Below are 18,914 nucleotides of genomic sequence, written 5' to 3'. Positions count from 1 at the left end.
ATGCGCACGGCGTCCGCAGGGACAGCACCACCACCCCCTCCGCCCCCGGCCCGGATTTACCTCGCCCGGTGAGGCACGCACGCGCGGTGCGGTCAGGCAGGTGCGGCCGGCTGGTGCAGCGGCGGGCGGGGGCTCAGCCCGGATAAGGGGGGACGCTCCGCGCAACCTTAGAACTTAGTGATGCTCCACTTACCAGGGGCAGGGCAGGGGAGGATGGAAACGGAAGATGCAGTGCTTACCTTCGATGGTAACGGATAATCGTGGGGAGTTAATGTTGAATGTTGTGAATGTTGGAGATGAGTCCTTGCTTAGAGGAAACTGGAAGTACATCATGTTGGACAGAGCGCATTTCTTTGTGGTTCTGGGGTTTCTGCAGCAGAGCCCAATGAAACTGCCAGTAAAGCGCAGCCGATGGCATCCCTCATGCAGGTTAGCCCCGAAAGGCCCGCTGCTCTGGAGCACACCTGAGCAGGACGCTGGCTCGCGGCCCCGGCCCTGCTTCTCTCCTGCCCCTCATGGCCTCCTCCAAACGGCCTGTGCAGAGACCCGTCGGGATGGTCAGCTCACACGGCCAGCCCCCGATGGGCGATGGCGGTGGGCACAGGGAGCAGTCCCAGAGCTGGGGTGGAGTCGCGCATCCCACTGCCCAGGAGCTGAGGGCACCCACAGCCTGGACTCCAGGGCGGTGTGGCGATGAGAGGCGACAGTGCCCAGAATACCTCCCGGATCGGAAAGGTGTCCACGGACGCATGCTCAGAGGCAGGCCCGAGCTCACCTGGGCAGGGGCCACAGCTTGCAGCCGGGTCAGGGGTGCGCGTGCGGTGCCAGGGCGGCGCGCAGGTGCACCCCGTGTGCAGCTCACCTTCGTGTGCGTGGAAAGTAGTTGTGTCCACGCAGACACAGCCTGGAAAGACATGTGTGGCGATTTCACTGTGGAATCTGGGCAGTGGGTACGTGGGTGTTCGCCATCAGTGTCTTTCAACTTTTCTCTGTGTTTGAAAGTTTTCATAATAAGATGTTGGAGGAAATAAATTTAACTGCAGTCAGTTAGAACCAGGGCCTATTACCATGCGTTCCCCTGAGCCTCGCCACATTTCTCCCAGGATGTCCACTTAATACAAACATGAGATTTTTCTAGATTTTGTTTTGACATTGATATTTATCAGCTTTTTAAAAAGTCTACTTGGTTGTGACTTCTTTTTCATTCAAAATACCTACTTTTGTTCCCATTTTTCATCCCTCCCCCGCCCCCGGGAGCGCCCCCCAAACCTTAGCCGCCCGGTGGCCCACAGGGCTGGGGTAGTCCCGGGAGGAGGGCGCAGGGTCCCGAGAGTGGGGGCGGGCTGGGTATGCAGGGGACCGGGGAGGGGAAAGGCAAGCAGCCGGGGAGGAGCCCGGCGCTCCGCGACTCCCGCACCCACGTGGCTCCGCCTCTGCGCCCAGCCCCGAGGGGACCGCCACGTGACCCTGCTGCCATCTTCCTTCCTGGCGGACACTGCGGGCGACGGCATCTCCGCCCCACTGCGCAGGCGCTACCGAGGGCGCAGGCGCAGGGGCTGGGGAGGCGGGCTGCTGGCGAGCCCGGACTCACTCTTTCAAGGTGGGGGTCGTGGGGTGTTCCGGGGGTCCCGAGGGGCAGGGGAGGCGGCGGGGGTTCCGGGCTCAGGAAGGGCGCGTTCTGGGGACCCCTGGCCTCGGCTTGCCCGGGTGGGACGCGGGCGGAGGTCACTGCGGTGGGAAGCGACCGCACGGGTGATCCCTTCTAGCCGGGCACCGTTCCGGACCTCGTGCCCTCTGCTCCAGCCCGCGGCCCGGCCGCCACGGGGTCACGTGGACGCGGGCCTCGTCTGGCCCCGGCGGCCGGGTGGGGGTCTCGGCGCCGGGCGGAGACACGGTGCCGCTCGCCGCTCTCGTGCCCTCCTGGGAGGCGCGCAGATTCCCGGACCCGCGGCCTGTGTCCCGAGGGCAGGGACGCGGGGAAGGAGGTTTTCTCGGGGGCAGGAGCCACCGGCAGCTGTGACAACTTTTCCTCTTTCTCCCTAGATCCAGCCGCGACATGGCCACCGCTCTCCTAAGGAAAGTGGTTTCCGCCATGGGCCCCCTGCTGCACCTGGGTGGCCTCCCGCTCTCCTCGCTCGCGCCGTGCCACCCGCGCGCCTGCCGTCAGGTCGGTGCGCCCCCCAGCCCGGCGGCCGCGCTCCTCTCCGCGCGCCTGGTGCTCGGCCTGCAGCAGCCAGCCCTGGGCTTCAAGACCAAGGGCGTCCTCAAGAAGCGGTGCAAGGGCTGCTACCTGGTCAAGAGGCGCGGGCGTTGGTTTGTCTACTGCAAGACCAACCCGAAGCACAAGCAGAGACACATGTAGCCCTCGGGCTGGGAAATCCCTGCCCGGGAGACGGTGCTGCCTCGTCGAAAGGAAAATAAAAGTAAACATTCTGTAGCCTCCGTTCTGCTGACCTTCGGGTGTTGTGGACTCGGCGGCCTGCGTCTCACCTCCTTGTGGCTCAGGATCCAGTCAAGCCTGAGACCCACCTGGGAACGTGTCCTTCTTAGCTCCTGTGCAACCTGTGTTTGCGCTCGGGCAGAGGACCGAACATCGGGGGGAGGGAAAGCTGGCTTTATCCCACGTCAGAATGCAGGTTCTTTAGAAGACCACCCAGTGCGTTGGCTCTCTCTCGGCCCTGTCTCTGCATTCAGCCACACTGCTGCTTCCCTGTGGATTCAGACACGTGTTCTCACCATTCCCATCTCCAGGATAAGCAGGGAAGGCCGTGATAGCAGTCTTTAAGTCAAGGGAAATTTAACTTGTTTATACATACATAAAGGTATTTTGGGCATTGATTAATTATGTTTGTCATCCTTAGTCTGAGACTTGAGAAGTGTGTACGCACACGTGTGTCCATGTGTGCATGGGTGCAGTGTGCATGCATGTGTGAACTGCTGTGTGCAGTGTATGCATGGGTGCAGTGTGTGTGTGTGTGTGTGTGCACACGTGTGTGTGCAGTGGGTATGAGCTGCTGCTGTGGACTCTGCAGACTGCAACCTGGAGCCAGTGGTATGCAGTGTCCTGGTGTCGCCTGTCACGGGGTTACAGCCTGATGAGTTTTTGAATCATCCTTCTCTCCTGGGGTTATCAGCCTCTGTTTGACCTAAGATAAGAGCATGACCAAACCCCTTGCAGCTCATCTACTTCCCGATACCTGGATGGACCAGCATTTAGAGCCCTGAGATTGCAGCACAGCAGAGAAGTCGGTTTAGGTCAGAAGGCAGCTAATTACAATCCACAGGCCAGATCCAGCCTGCAACCCATTTTTGTAAATAAAGCTTTATTGGAAAACAGCCAAGCCGTTCATTTATGTTTTGGTAAACCTACAGCAGCCAAAGTAGTAGCTGAGTAGTTATATCAGAGACCTTATGACCTGGAAAACCTAAAATATTTACTATTGGGGCTGTATTTGCAGGAAAAGAGTGCCAATCCCCTGTTTAGATCATTAAATAAGTTTCGTATCCTAGGATTTGACTTCACTATGACACAACCTACCAGAAACATTTCATGTTTTCTCTATTATCCATATAGTGAGAGAGATCTTTGTATATACTGGCCAGGAACGAATAGAATCTGAGATTTAAATACTATTTATAATGGCACCAAAACCATGATATATTTAAATAACAAGATTAGGCACGTTCTGTATACTTAGAATTGTAAAACACTTGGAGAATTCAAATAAAATCTAAATAAAATATTGACATTAGAAGACTATTACTGTCAGTTCTATCCAAATTGGTCTACAGACTCAATGTAATCCCGATTTTTATACGATTTTGTACAAAATGTCATGGTTCTTCAAAATTTTATATGGAAAGGTAAAGCAAGTAAATAGCCAAAAGAATTTTGAAAATGAAGACTTGGAGGACTCACACTCCCTGATTTCAAGGCTCACCATACATAAAACCACAGCAGTGAAGACGGTGTAGTGCCTGTGAACGTGTACACAGCCCAATGGGACCCAGCAGAGTGCTCAGAAATGGACCCACACACATGTGCCTAAATGATTTTCGAAACAGGATTAAAGGCAATTCAATGTAGAAGGGATGGTCTTTTTACACATGATTCTAGAAGACTGGATTTCCATATACACAGAAGAAACTTCACACCTTTCACCTTATACAAAGCTTAACTAAAAATAGACTATAGGCCTAAATGTAAAGCCCAATACTATAAAAACATGGGAGGAATTACATGTGAATGTGGGTTATGCAAAGACATTACACCAAAAGCATGATCCATGAGAGAAAACATTGTTAGATTAGTTCTCATCTAGGTTACTATCTTCTGCTCTTCAGAAGACACTGTTAAGTAAATGAAAAGACAGGGCAAAAACTAGGAGAAAACATCTACAAAACACATTTCTGATCAAGGAATGGATCTATAATATATAAAGAAATCTAAAACTCAATACTAGGAGAACAACCGAATTAAAAATGGGCAAAAGACTTGAAGAGATATTTCACAAAAAAAAAAAAGTACTAATGAAAAGGAAGCACATAAAAAAGATGCTCAGCACTAGATTTTAGTGAAAAGCAAATTAAAACTACAATGAGACAGCACTCCTGCCTATTAGAATGGTTAACAAATAGGCAAAATCAATTAATGGTGAGAATTGTAGCAACTGTAACTCAGTAAAAAATAGTACAGCCATGTTGGAAACAGTTTGGCCCTTTCTCATGAAGTTAAATATTCAATTATTTAGCAATCTCATTTCTGGGTATTTGTCCAAGAAAACGGCAACTTACGTTCACAGTCAAACCTTTATGTGAATGTTTATAGTGGTTTTACATATAAATGAAAAAAGAAAAAAAAAAAACCCACAACAACTGGAAACAGCCCACATGTCCTTCAGGTGGTAAATGGATGAACCAGCTGTGTACATCCTTACTCAGCAGCAAAAAGGAAGAACTACTGGTAGAAATGAAAACATGGATGAACCTCAAATCCATTATTCTGACTGATGGAAGCCTGGACTCAAAAAGCTACATATTTTATGACTCCAAGGGTATGACATCATGGAAAAGCCAAAATTATAGGGACAGACAATTGATCTGTTGGCAGGAGCTGGGGATGGGGACAAGGGATTGACTACAAAGGGACATGAAGGAATGCTTTTGGGTGATGGAATATTCTGCAATTTGATTATGGTGGTGGTTTCATGACTGTACCTGCCTATAAAACTCATAGAACTATACACTAAAAGTGAGAGTTTTACTTGAGGTAAACTGCACCTCAATAACACTTGCAAAAAAAAAAAAAAAAAAACCCAAATGGAATTTCTGAAGCAAATGGAACTCAAATAAATAAAGACAGCAACATCAAGAAACAAAAGCAAACAATGGAACTCAGTGAGCTGTGGGAGAATAGCCAGCATTCTAGCCTAAGCGGAATTGCAGTCCCGGGAGGGTTGAGGCAGGAAGAAAATAGCTGAAGAAAAAATGACCAGAATGTTTCCGTATTTGGTGAAACCAATAAACCCACAAATCCAAGAAGTTTAACAAACTCCAATCAGGAGAAACATAAAGAAAACTACATAATAGTACATCTTTATCAAATTGCTAAAAATCAGATAAAGAGAAAACCTCAACTTCAGAGAAAAAAAAAAAAAGACTCATTCCTCATAAAGAGAAAAAAAATAAGAATACTGTAACACCTGACTTCTCATCAGAGACCATGCAGGCCAGAAGACAATAAATCCTCTCCAAAGTTCTGGGGAGAACTGCCAATCTAGAAATCTATATCCACTGAAAATATCTTTTGAAGTGGAAGGTGGGACACAAGACTTGTTCTGATAAACCAAAGCTAGGAGAATTCAGATGGAAACGTAGATCTACATAAAGAGATGAAGACAGCCAGAAGTAGTAACTATTTAGATAAACATAAAAGATATTTCCCTTCATTTAAACGTCCCTTTGAAAGATAACTGTTTAAAGAAAAGTAGTAGCAACATCTTGTGGTGTTTTTGATGCATGTAGTTCTGACACGTGTGACCACAACAGCACAAAGGATGAGAACCTGCTCTCCTAAGGGTGTCACTCCTGGTAAGTAGTGTTTAAAGGCAAACTGTGATGTCACAGTTTTATACTGTAAACACTAGACCAACCACTAAGAAAATAAAACGAAAAGACATATGTAGTAAGTCAATAATGGAGAAAATACAAAATATTAAAATATCCAATTAATTTAAAATAAGAAAACTCAAAGAGGAAAAGGAGCAATGTACTGATATGATAAATAAAAAATAAGATTGTAAATTTAAACTCAACTATCAATAATCACACTAAATGGTCCAAGAACCCCAATCAAACAGAAGAGACTGTCAGATTGTATTAAAAAAGCAAGACTCAAGTATATGCTGTCCCCAAGAAATCCAGTTCAAATATGTCACAGACAGGTTAAGGGATGGAAGAAGATACATCATGCAAACAATAATCAAAAGAAAGCTGGAGTGGTTTCACTAATCTTTGTCAAAATAGACTTTTGATCACCAGCTATTACCAAGTATAATGATAGAGGGGTTAATTAATCAAGAACAGATAACAATCCTAAATGTCTATGCATGTAATAACAGAGCTTCAAAATACATAAAGCAAACATTTATAGAACTGCAAGGAAGGATAGGCAAATCCAAAATTATGGTTGGAGACATCAATACTCCTTTCTCAATAATTGATAGAACAAGTAGATTAAATAATAATAAGCATGCAGATTTGAACAATACTATGAATCAACTTAATCTAATTGAGATTTATAAAACACTCCCCCTGAATATCAGCAGAATAGGTTTGTTTTTTAGTTTTTCTTTTTAGGTTTGGACAGAATATGCACCAAAATTGACTATATTCTGGGTCAATGAATTTCAAAAAATGAATGTCTCAGTGAATTTCAAAAGATTGAAATTATAAAAAATATGTTCTGATCACGATACTAAACTAGGATTTAATAACAAAGATATCTGGAAAATCACACAAATACTTGGAAACAAACTAAACAGCACAATTCTAAATAACCCACGGGTCAAAGGAGGATTAGAAAGGTAAAGTAGAACTGGACAGGAATGAACACACAGCACATTGACATGTGTGGAAAGCAGTTACTTACAGGGAAGTGTATAGCATTTCATGCTTACATTAGAAAAGAAGAAAGGACTCAAAACAATGGTCTAATTTTCTACCTGAAGGAACTAAAAAAGAGCAAATGAAACCTAAAGTAAGCAGAAGGAAAGAAATACTAAAAAACGGAAATCAAAGGGATAAAAAAAAATGGAATAGCAATGGAGAAAATGAACCGAAAGGCTGGTTCTTTGAAATGGGCCATAAGATAAATCTCTGGCTGGTCTGATCAAGAAAAAAGGGAGAAGCCACCAAGTATCAATATCAGAAATCTTAATTGTGGTTACTGCGTACACTTGTTGAAACTCATCAAACCAGTCAATTTTATTTTATGCAAATTATATCTTTTAAAAAAAAGGATTGAGAAAAATACAAGGCTTATATCTCTCCGTCCTGTGCCCAAAGCCCCAGATCCAAGTCCGTGTGTTGGAGTCAGATGTCTAAGGTGAAAAGCTCTGCCAGGAAGACCTAATTCGACATCTCTCCAAAGAAGACATACAGATGGCCAACAGGCACGTGAGAAGATGCTCAGCCTCACTAATTATCAGAGAGATGCAGATCAAAACCACAGTGAGGTACCACTTCACACCCGTCAGAGTGGCCACCATCAAAAAGTCTACACATAGCAAATGCTGGAGAGGGTGTGGAGAAAGGGAACACTCCTTCACTGTTGGTGGAATGTAAACGGGTGCAGCCACTACAGAGAACAGTAAGGAGGTTCCTCGAAAAACTAAAAATAGAGCTACCATATGATCCAGCAATCCCACTGCTGGGCAGATATCTGGAGAAAACTAGAATTGAAAAAGATACATGCACCCCAGTGTTCATTGTAGCACTATTCACAATAGCCAAGACACGGAAGCAACCTAAGTGTCCACCAACAGAGGAATGGATAAAGAAGGTGTGGTACATTTATACAATGGAATAATACTCAGCCATAAAAAAGAACGAAATAATGCCATTTTCAGCAACATGGGTGAAACTAGAGATTATCATACTAAGTGAAATAAGTCAGCCAGAGAAAAATATCATATGACATCACTTATATGTGGAATCTAAAATGAACTTATCTATGAAACAGAAACAGACTGACATAGAGAACTGATTTGTGGTTGCCACGGAAGAGAGGGGGGTGGGGGAGGGAAGAACTGGGAGTTTGGGATTAGCAGATGCAAACTATTGCATTTAGGATGGATAAACAACAAGGTCCTACTGTATAGCACAGGGAGCTATACTCAATATCCTGTGATAAACCATAGTGGAAAAGAATATATATATGTATCTGAATCTCTTTGCTGTACAGTAGGAATCAACACAACATTGTAAATCAACTATACTTCAATAAAATAAATTTTCAAAATTTAAAAAAGTTTAAAAACAATTTTAAAAAATTAAAAAACAAAATTTTCAAAATTTAAAAATTTAAAAAAATTTTAAAAATTAAAAAATTAAAATTAAAAAACAAAATTAAAAAAAATTAAAAAACAACTCTGCTGGGAAGGAAGTGTCTGGGGACTCCTGGGTGGGAACAGTGGGCTGGGCGCACATGTGGGGCTCTTGGAAGCAGGATCGCTCTGGAGCACAGGGCTGGCGGCCCCATGGGCACAGCAGCAGGGGGACAATCTAGAGACATTACCTTGGAGCAGACCAGCACCCCTCCCGCGGCACGCTGTGCCCCGTGACGTCCCCTGACGGGCACACCCGTGCTGGACAGTCTACCCCAGCGCTGGACCGTGGAGTCCACACAGTCCCTTTCCCTCCTCGGGGTTTGGTCCAAAGCTGCAGGAGGCCAGAGCATGAGAGTTAATGCCACAAACCTCAACCCGTGTGAAGGGAAGCAGTGGATGGACACCCCGTTCCCTGTCCTTCGGTGGAAAGCTTGTGGTGCATCCTACCTGGTTTTCTCCAGGGCCCCTGTGGAGGTGAGCCCTAGGCAACCCGGTCTTAAAACTGAACCTCCCCAGTGGTGATAGATGTGAGCACAGGATGGACGCCCCACACCGTTCATCATCAGGTGAGATAGCCCAGCCTCTCCGCCAGGATGTCTAGAATTGAAAAATCAGGTAATCCCACGTTTTGACAAGCGCAATGATCCACCTCTAGGGGATTTTCCGACCCCTCTCTCACCCCCTTTCCCTCACTTCTGCTTGACGGAATCACATCTCAGATAAGCTCTGCACCCCCTTCCCTGACTCAGGCTCCACTTTGAGGGGGACCCAAACTAAGGCACTTATCTACTGATCCCTCTGGTGGGAAAGCCACCAAAATCCCAGAGGAAGCGTTTGTGGAGCTTGGCAAGTGGCTTCAGCATTTGTTTGGAAGATGAAATGTAAGCAGACAGTCAGGGAACCTCTTTATACCTGAAACTGGACGTGGTTTCTCTACCAGGTATGAAAGCACATTGTAAAGGGTGATCATTAAACAGTGTGAGGAAACAGACAGAGACCAGAAGGAATCTCTACGTAAATGATCGCGTGCAGCGGGGTGAGCGCAGCATTTCAAGTCGGTGCAGGAGGCATAAAGCACGCGGCAGACGGTGTTGGGGGGAGTCAGAGTTACCACCATGCAGCAAAGGCTGCGGTAAATTTCATACGTGTCCAAAAAATAAGCAAAAATCACCATATAAATTATGAGAAGAATTACCAAAAAGTATTTGCGTAACATTGGGGCACAAAGACCTGCTCTTAAGCGAGACGTGGACTCCAGGGGTCAGAAAGGAAGATGCAGGACAGGCTTACTCAGCAGGTAAACTCCACACCTGGGCCAGGAGGACGCCAGCCCCAAGTGCTCTGTGGTGTGCTGGGAACAGCTGTGTTTTTTTCCTATGCAGCTTCCCCAACGCCCCCCACAGGCTCTGTCTGCTCCGTAATATCTGGGAATTGATGGCTTCATCATTAAGACGTTCATCAGCCCCACGCTCTGATGGAAACAGCATCAGATCCCCCCAGGCTGGCTCGGGCCTCGCCTCCCTCCTGTCATGGAGGGGACACCCCGATGCCGGACCCTCAGTCCCCAGATGAAGCTGGCACCAGACCTGAGGTTCCAAGTCCAGGGTATGTGGTCCCACACCTCCAAGGGGCTCCCTCCGCACTGGGCCCATGGTCCTGCCCATCCTCCTGCTTCCCCTCCGAGAAGTACTGCCTGGGGGCGTCCAGGGTCTTCTCACTCAGACAGCCCAGAGCCAGGGCCAAGGTCAGGGTCCATAACCTCCTCAGAAGGTGTGGACACGTTCCTCTCACTGCCCTCAGCTTAGGGCCTCAGCCAACTCCCCAGGGCAAGGGGAGACTGTCACCACATCCTACAGAATAAGACCAGGGGACCCGTGGGAGGGTGGCCCACACATAACAGGGTGAAGATCTCAGGTACAAAATAGGCATAGCAAACCCTGAAGAAAGGTCAAACAGGCTGACAAAAATGGGCAAAAGACATGAACAGGCAGTGCCCAAGCAAATGCGTGGAGATACGTTTGATCTCACTAGTAATCGGGAAATGAGAATAAAATAAAAGTGAAGTGCGTGTTTGCCCATCAGATTCGCAAAAGTTAAAAAGGATGTTATCCGGGTGGAACACTGCCTGCCAACAGAAATTTCCATAAACTGTGGGTAGCTGTGCCTCCAGACTCTTACATGTAAAATATGTGTTCTTCTTGAGCCGCGCTGCATGTCCTCTCAGCAAAATACTCGCACACAGACAGGAGCCTCTAAGGCTGCTCTCGGCAGCAGCGTTTGCCATGGCAAAAGACTGGAAACGAGTCAAACGCTCATTTCCAGGGGGTGGATGGTTAAATCAAGGATGACACGATCCCAGGAGGGTGGGGCATGCAGCCCTTGGATAAATGACAGGCCTCTCTGAGCTGTGACGGACGCCAGCCCAGACACATTTCTAAGTATTAAATATAAAAAGAAAATTGGACCTCAGTGTACAAAGCATGTTTTCGTTTATGTAAAAATTAAATTCTTGTAAATCTAACCACGTGTTTCTTCCAAGTAAAAATATTTAGGTAACATTGTAAGAAAAGTTCCGGGCCAACCCACACCAACACAGCAATTATTTGTAGTTCTAGATGGGAGAGTAGGATGGGGTGGGAACGAAAAGAAAGGTTTACTGTTTTGGTGTCGTTTTTTTTTAAGGAGTTAGGTCCACATCTTACTCTGGTAATTGATACTGAGGAGGAAACCGTAAACATTTGTGAACAATCTGATCACTGAAAAGAATTTGAGCCTCATAAGAGCGGGAAAGGAAAAGTGACCCTCGGCCCCTGCAGGACCCTCTGGTCCCCTGCCCCTCCCGTGGGGCAGAGCCACCCACCCCGTGGGCTCCAACTGGTCAGGGTCCATGTGTGTGTGAGGGCCGGAGTCAGAGCCTCCAGGTCCTGTAGGAGAGGACCTGGTGGGGCCCCGGCTCTCCATGAGCAGCTTCCTTCCCCTTAGCCCTCCCTACCAGGACCCTCTCACTTTCTGGGCTTAACGTGACTTAGGTGAGACGCTGCGTAGAGCCAACCCGAGGCTTCAGGCACCTGCCCGCATCCGAGGCTGTTTCCATCCCCCTCTCTCCCTGGGGGTCTGCGGGGTCCCCGGACCATGAGCCACGGAATCCACTAGATACTGGAACCCAGTATAACCCTTTTCTGAGCATTTGTTTCTTTCTTTGATTGAGGTATATCTGACATATAACATTATATAAGTTTCAGGTGCACGACATCAAGATTCAATATTTGTATATATTGCAAAATTATCACCACAACAAGTCTAGTTAACACCCATCACCACACATAGTTACAGAATTTTTTTTCTTCTGAGAACTTCTAAGATCTACTCTTTAGCACTTTCAATTATGCAGTATAATATTATTAACTTGGTCGCCATTATAGGCCCAGCGTTTATTTCTTGTCTAATTGGAAGTTTGTACCTTTTCTTTTGACCCCCCTTTACCGATTTCCTCCACCCCACCCCCGCCTCTGGCAACCACCTATTTATTCTCTGTATCTATGGGTTTAGGGTGTTTTTTTCCCTAGATTCCATGTATGAGAGAGATCATAGAGTATTTGCATTTTTCTATCTAACTTATCTCAGCATAAAGTCCTCAAGGTCCATTTCTGCTGTGGCAAAGGGTCAGATTCCCTGCTCTTTCATGGCTGAGTAATATTCCACTGTGTGGGTACATAAATTAGGTATAAAATGTATATTTTGTAACTTCTTTCTCCAGTCATCTATTGACGGACACTTAGGTTGCTTCCATATCTTGGCTCTTGTGAATAATGCTGCGTGGAGGTACAGATATTTTTTCAAGTTCGTTTTGTTTTGTTTTCTTTGTATAAACACCAGAAGAGGAATTGCTGGATCACATGGTAGTTCTATTTTTACTTTCTCGAGGACCCTCTTTTACTCTTTTCCCCTACTGCCCTTCCTTAATCTTAAAACATGAAGTGGACAAGACAGCTGTCTCTTGCTTATCCTAGCCAGAGGTGGGCAGCCCCGCCACTGCCTGTTCTTGTCAATAAAGTTTTATTGGGACACAGCCACGCTCACCCATTGGTGCATCCTGGTGGGCCGTCTCACCTGCAGCGGCAGAGCTGAGCAGTTCTGGGAGACCCTGCAATGTTTGCTCTCTGGCCCTTTACAGAAGGCACTTGCCGACACTGTTCTGGAACATTCTTTACGGCAAGCGCAGCCCCTGACCGTCGGAGCCCACGTCATGCGTGAGTGGCTGTGATGGTCAGTCAGCTGAGCAAGCAGCAGTCGGAGGGCCTGGGGTTTTCATTTCTCTCTAAAGACCTGTGTGCACTTAGTCACACAAACGGTCAAAGAGTCAAAGGTTAGAGGAACGGCCATGGTTTCTGCCTCCCCCCGTACGCGCTTGCCTCTCTGCCCGACTAAACACGTACATATTTTTGAACCAAATCACACAACAGGTGCGCAGTTCTGAAATCGTCCTCCAGTCCTCCCAAGGAGAAGGAGGACCCCATCCTTCCTTCCTGTGTTTGACTTTTGGTGGCAGTTGCAAAAGTTAAATCTTGAAGCGAGATGGTCTTTCCCTGAACTTAAAACGTAGAGCCTTAAGAGCTCATCGGGTCAGTTTCCTCATCGTGATAAAATAAGTTATTCTCCAGGAAGAATGAGAAAAAGACATCGGGACTGTGTTTTAAGAGTAGAAGCCTTCCTCTGATACAGCAGCTCTCTGTGGCTGTTCTCCCCAGTGGCCGGGTGCGCAGGAATCAAATCGCATTTCATTCCTGTGCCTGTGTGCCGACCAGCTTTACAAAGCGCCCTCCCTTGTTCACTCCAAATGGGCACAAATTTAAGATGGAAAGTAAACAAGAAATTAACTTATTTCATTTATTGTTTTTCAAGTGATTTTCTTCACTAGAGGCCAAGGCTATTTAGGGGGGATAAAGCAGGCGTGTTATTTCCCCGGAGCTGCTGTAACAAATTAATCAGGCTTGGTGGCTTCAAGCAAGAGAAATGCGTCCTCCCACCCTAATCCAGGACGGTCTCGTCTCAACATCCTTAACTTAATCACACGTGCAAAGACCCTATTTCCAATAAGGTCCCCTTCTCAGGTTTTGAGTAGACATATATAACCTCGGGGGCAGGTGCTGTTTGATCTACTACAAGTGGTATCAAATACTTTTAAAAACAATTTTCATTTAAATTATTGTTAATAGATGATGTATTCAAATTGTTCAGCATGCAGAAGATGCCCGAGGATGCACTGCTGGTCTTTGTCTCGAACCCCAGACCCGGGTTCTCTCCCTGGACGCAAACACAATCATGCTTTGGTTAAGTCCTGAGAATCTACAAGCAGATCCCTGTAACTCCCGTGCCTGCCCCGTTCTGGGCAGCATCCTAAACTTGAGGACATCTGGGCAGTGGCTCATGTCAGCAACCGTGGGGCATCCTCCTTCTGTCCCCAGGTGATTTCTTCAGCAAGTTAACATACGATATTGTAAGTGTTATTTTTGATTTAGGGCAATTTTCTGCATCTGTATCAATTTTTTTCTTTTTCCTTTTTTGATTTACAAGGCATTTAGTCCTATTTTGTAATCGGTGGTTGTGATTTACAGTGAGAGGTCAGCTGTTTTTTTCTCCAGGTTCCTACTTGTCATTTTCCTGTTTTAAAAAGCACAGAAAAAAAAAAATGAGAAATTTACAGAACAAAGAGAGCTGCTTTGCATTGCATGAGAGATTGACTGTGGCCGTGAGGTACTTACTCAGAAACAGAGCTGTTCACAAGCCAGCCCTGGCGAGCCTCGGGGACCCAGCCGAGCAGCTCCCACGTAGGGGCTCAGACAGATTCCTCGTCTGGCTGGCATCATGAAAGAGTCATTGTCTTCTCCTCAGAAAGTGATGCATGTTTCTCCTTACATAGTGATGATACTATATTAAACATAATGTGAATTACTGTGCAGAAATCCTAGCAGTTCACCTGCCGTCTTTCAGGAAGTCCAGAGTGTGGCTTTCTCCTAAGGTTTCTCTCTAAAGGTGCAACAATTCTTTCAGTGGTTAATAATATGTAATCACCTATTCTAAAACGAAGCCACAGTTTTTCACTTATAACTTTTATCGGTTTAATTACCTAGCTTGTTGTTTGAGATATCAAGGAGTCTTATCTTGTAAGTGAATCAGGCTTTGTGATTCATCATTTATTTATCCATTTATTTTGCTTCACGTACTGTGCTAGACACTTGGTAAGTGTATGGATTCATTCACTGAAGTAGTCCTGCCTGATCACCTGACAATATGCAATCAGCTGTATATTATGTCCACTGCAAGAGACAGGGGCTGGAAAGAGCAGTGGTTTAAAAAAAATACACAGTATTTTGCCCACATACATTGAGGAAGGCCATCAGAAGGCACTGTGGGCTGTTATGACAGCTCTCCGTGTTTGAGTTTCCCTGTCTCTTTCTGTCTTCTCATCACCCGTAATTCTTGGTGCTTGATTTCCTTTCTAATGGCAACCTCATGGCACAAGCTGGTGGCTGGAGCTCTAGCTATTCTGTCCAACATTCCAGGCAGTCAGACAGGGAAGGGATGGAGCACAAACTGAACACCAGCTGCCCCTTGTCCTTGTCCCTCTCATCCTTTTAAGCAGCTCTCCCCAATTCACCCAGGACATTGTGCCTGCTTGCCAGAGGCTGCCCCTAGATGCAAAGGAGGAGGAGAAATACTGCCTTTCAGCTGTGTACGGGGCTCTGCTGCTCACACAGAAGGAGAGAAAGGAAACAGATGCCCAGCTCGCGGTCGCTCACAACACATCTTCATCGAGCACCTTCCATGCGTCCCCGAGCCATGGGACCCTCCGTGAGGAAAGGCTTCATCCCTCTCCAGGAACTTTCAGTGAAACTTGCTGATTAAGGATTGCAGTTCGTAGGATTCCAATAATAATTCTTAGTTTGATATGCTAATACTTTTCATTGGAAGGGTTTTATTTGGCTTTTCGTTTCTCGGTACTTTCAGAATTTGAGTGGATCCTTTACTATTGTGAAGTGCAGATTTTGCTGTTGGCTTTACTGTTTGGTGAAGTTACTGACTGTGTGCGGGGGTGTTATTCTCCCTGCCCAAACAGGCTTTTTCTTTTTCTCTTTTCCCCATTTGAGCTCTGGTTTAGCTCCACTGAGAAATCAGACCTTGTCGTCACTGCCCGATGCTGATGGCACGACCCCAGCCTGGAGACGTCCTTATAAACCAGGGAAGGGAGGGTGGCTGAGCATCATTTTCTTTCTCCCAAATCTCAGCTACTGGAAACATCTGCCCATTTAAGAAAAAAAAAGACCTTTTTTAAGTTCCAGATTTGCGCAGCTCTGAAATGAGGGGATCAGGGCCTCCAGGAGACTGGATCTGTTCTCCGCCTGCCCCCTCCTCCCTCACCCTCAGCTCTGCCTGTCCCTCTCCCCGCTGCAGCGCCTGAACTTGGTCTCCAGAGTTCTTCTGTATCTACACACGAAAGTTATTTTATTTTCGGCCACAGTTCTCCTGATGCCTCTGTTCTCCACGAGGACTCTAACCTGTTCTTTTCTCAAGTTACTGCGGGGAGCTCTCCCTTGAGCTGGGGCCTAAGAGTCGGAAGGAGTTAACACGACCCCACCCGCAGCCCTGGATCAGCGTCCCCCTCCCCCTCGGGCGGGGCTGGAGCCCCCCTCAACTGCATTAGCGGCTGGGGAGACCCTGCCAGCTGGGCGTGGGGGGAGGTTCCAGGTAGAGAGTAACAGAGGGTGGGAGACAGCGCAGGGACCCCCAAAGGGGAGAAGAATCCCCGTGAGGCAGGGAGAGTGGCTGGAGGCCAGGAGCAGAGCTGGGGCTGGCGCGGGGAGGGGCCGGTCCCATGTGTGCTTGGGGCGGATGGCGACTGCAACTCCTGGCGGGGGAGGGAGCTGAGGTGGCCCGAGAGGTCCTGCGGTTGCCCAGCTGAGAGACAGCAGGGCTCTACCCAGGCCCCAGGCCGGGCTGGGGGGAGGGGTCAGTATGGAGAATCCAGGACCAGCCCGCAAGCGCGGGGGGGAGGCGCGGGACCAGGCAGGGGCGACAGGGTGATGGCCCCCAGCGTCGGGAGGGGAAGCATGTGTGACCAGCCGTCCGCTCCTCAGGCTGCCCCAAGTTCAGTAGATCCTGTGAGAGGCATTTTTGGGGGGGGGGGGGGGTGCGCAGGCCTCTCACTGTTGTGGCCTCTCCCGTTGCAGAGCGCAGGCTCAGCGGCCATGGCTCACGGGCCCAGCCGCTCCGCGGCATGTGGGATCTTCCAGGACCGTGGCACGAACCCGCGTCCCTGCATCGGCAAGCGGAATCTCAACCACTGCGCCACCAGGGGAGCCCATGTGAGAGGCATTTTTACTCGCAAAGACGGTTTGAGTGGCCGTGAGCCGGTGGCTAAGGGCGAAGGCAGGGACTTTGGGGCCGCGGGGAGGAGGCCAGGCGCGGAGAGCTGTGCTCCCGGAGTGACATCCGCACCGTGAGCTGCAGAGCATCAGTCCAAACACACACCGGCGTCAGGACGCGGCGGCGACAACCCCGGAAAAATAAGATCTCTGCTGCCCGAGGGGATGCTCGCTTAACAAGTGAAATCTCTGAACCGCCCATGAGAGAGAGACAGGGAGAACTTGTGACGACGCCTGCCTCTGAGCCGGTCTCCCCACCGCACGTAAGCCAGGGTGAGTCTCGGGTCACCCGAGGACACACTGGCCTGAGCCACCCGCTCACCCGCCGTCGGGTCCCACGGCATCTGAAGTCTGAGACGGGTCCTGCCCCGGGATCCCGTCCTCGCCGCCATCTCCTCCGGCCTGACCGCATCCCCGGTCCCCTGGACGGCCCTCACCTTCTGCTGTCGTCTGCCTGTGGCCGTCTCAGGAAAGACCTCTGGGTCCTCAGGGTTCTCCCTGTTCCCATGAGTGCGGTCACAGTCTGACCTGCAGGTCAGCCGCCCGGCCAGGCCACCAGGTGGACGGTCCTGCTCGGGTGGCACAGGCCGGGGTGGGGGGTGTCCCCAGGGAGCACATGTGGCTTTGCTCTTCCTGCCCAGCCACAGTCTTGGACCGTTTGGGGACTGGGACCTTAGCCTGTTACCACACATTTCTGCGGTTTCTTGCATATTCTCAATAGTAAATCTAATTTTTCTGTAAATGAATTCCATTCCAGGTGCCAGAAACTGGAATCTGAGCCCGCGGTGGCAGGTGCTGCCTGTGAGGTCCAGAGCTGATGCCCTGCCGCCTACCCTAGGTGGGGCCCGTTTGTGCCCCGGACGCCATCAGTGCCCGGCTGACACACAGCAGCACCCCAGCCCCAGTGGTGGGGGACTTCAGCCACCTGACCCGGGCTGCCTCCACCCTCCACATCCCGCCCTCACTCACCGCTTCCTGACCCTCCTCCAGCCACCGGGAGCACCTGATGCCCACGGAGCTGAGCCTTTGGAGACGAGCCCCAGGGCCGGGTGGATGCTGCCCAGCACCACACACTTGGGCTCCTGGCACCTGCCCCTGTGGGGAATGGCCCGGTCCCTCCACCTCTGGCCAGACCCCTGCTTCCGTGAGGAGCAAACCCAGGAAGCCCGCCCGTCCCCAGTCACCACCTCCTCCGGGCCCTGCGGGACTTCCAGATGCGGCTCTGTCTCCAGGCTGGGCCGTGCATGCCTCCCTCCCTCCGTCCCAGGCTGGCGGGTTGCACCCTCAGTGTTCACGCGCCCGGGGCATGACCCGTCTCCCTGCTCGTGTCTGCCCAGAGGCTCTGCACTCGAGTGCGTGGGGCTCCGTCCAATGTTCTTGGGGGTCTGCACGAGGTGACACCTCCCCGGCGCCAGGGCGGGGACGCAGCTCTTCCAGGACAGGGATGGGGAGGCCATTGGAAAGCTAGAGAGTCGGGGAAGAGGTAGGGGTACTAGGGGCACAGTCTCCTTTGGGTGGGAGTTTGGTTAATGACTCCGCTAGCTAATACAGTTTGTTGTATGTGTGGTTTTAACACAGGAAACAGCTGGCCAGGCTGAAGGAGGCGTGAGACCCCAGGCACACCCCTTGGCCCAGAAAGCGATGAAATGCCTCCTTCAGTTTTGCCCCCAGGACCCCCCTGCCTCCCCGGGAACCGGGAAGTCCAAGCTGTGGGTTTGCCAGAAGCTTCGGTGGGTCAGGGGAGGGGACCGTGCTGGTCTCAAGTCCCCAGGCTGATGCTGGCCTGCGAGGACCCACGTCCTGGGGATGGAGGATGGTTTGCCCTCCACGTGGCAGCCATGGCTGTGCACCAGGTTCCCTGGCCACGTCCTCTGGGGCCTCC

At 49.2% G+C, this 18,914-nt stretch overlaps 1 protein-coding gene across 2 annotated transcripts; it reads left to right on the top strand.

The window, feature by feature from the left end:
- The first annotated feature begins 7 nt into the window (after positions 1–7).
- Positions 8–2,840, top strand: MRPL36 (mitochondrial ribosomal protein L36). 2 transcript variants are annotated; one of them, XM_029219051.1, is made up of 2 exons: positions 8–68; positions 2,044–2,840. In XM_029219051.1, exon 2 carries the CDS (start codon positions 2,057–2,059, stop codon positions 2,360–2,362), a length of 306 nt encoding a protein of 101 aa, XP_029074884.1. In that variant the 5' UTR covers positions 8–68; positions 2,044–2,056; the 3' UTR covers positions 2,363–2,840. The 2 variants fall into 2 exon arrangements, with proteins under 2 accessions (XP_029074884.1, XP_029074883.1); XM_029219050.1 differs by lacking the exon at positions 8–68 and adding an exon at positions 1,543–1,600.
- Positions 2,841–18,914: the final 16,074 nt, after the last annotated feature.

Source organism: Monodon monoceros, unplaced genomic scaffold (assembly GCF_005190385.1).
Source record: "Monodon monoceros isolate NGI ecotype Baffin Bay Population unplaced genomic scaffold, NGI_Narwhal_1 Super_Scaffold_12, whole genome shotgun sequence".
Classification (NCBI taxonomy): domain Eukaryota; kingdom Metazoa; phylum Chordata; class Mammalia; order Artiodactyla; family Monodontidae; genus Monodon; species Monodon monoceros.
The sequence above is the reverse complement of the archived record's forward strand: the minus strand, read 5'-3'. Positions and strand labels throughout refer to the sequence as shown.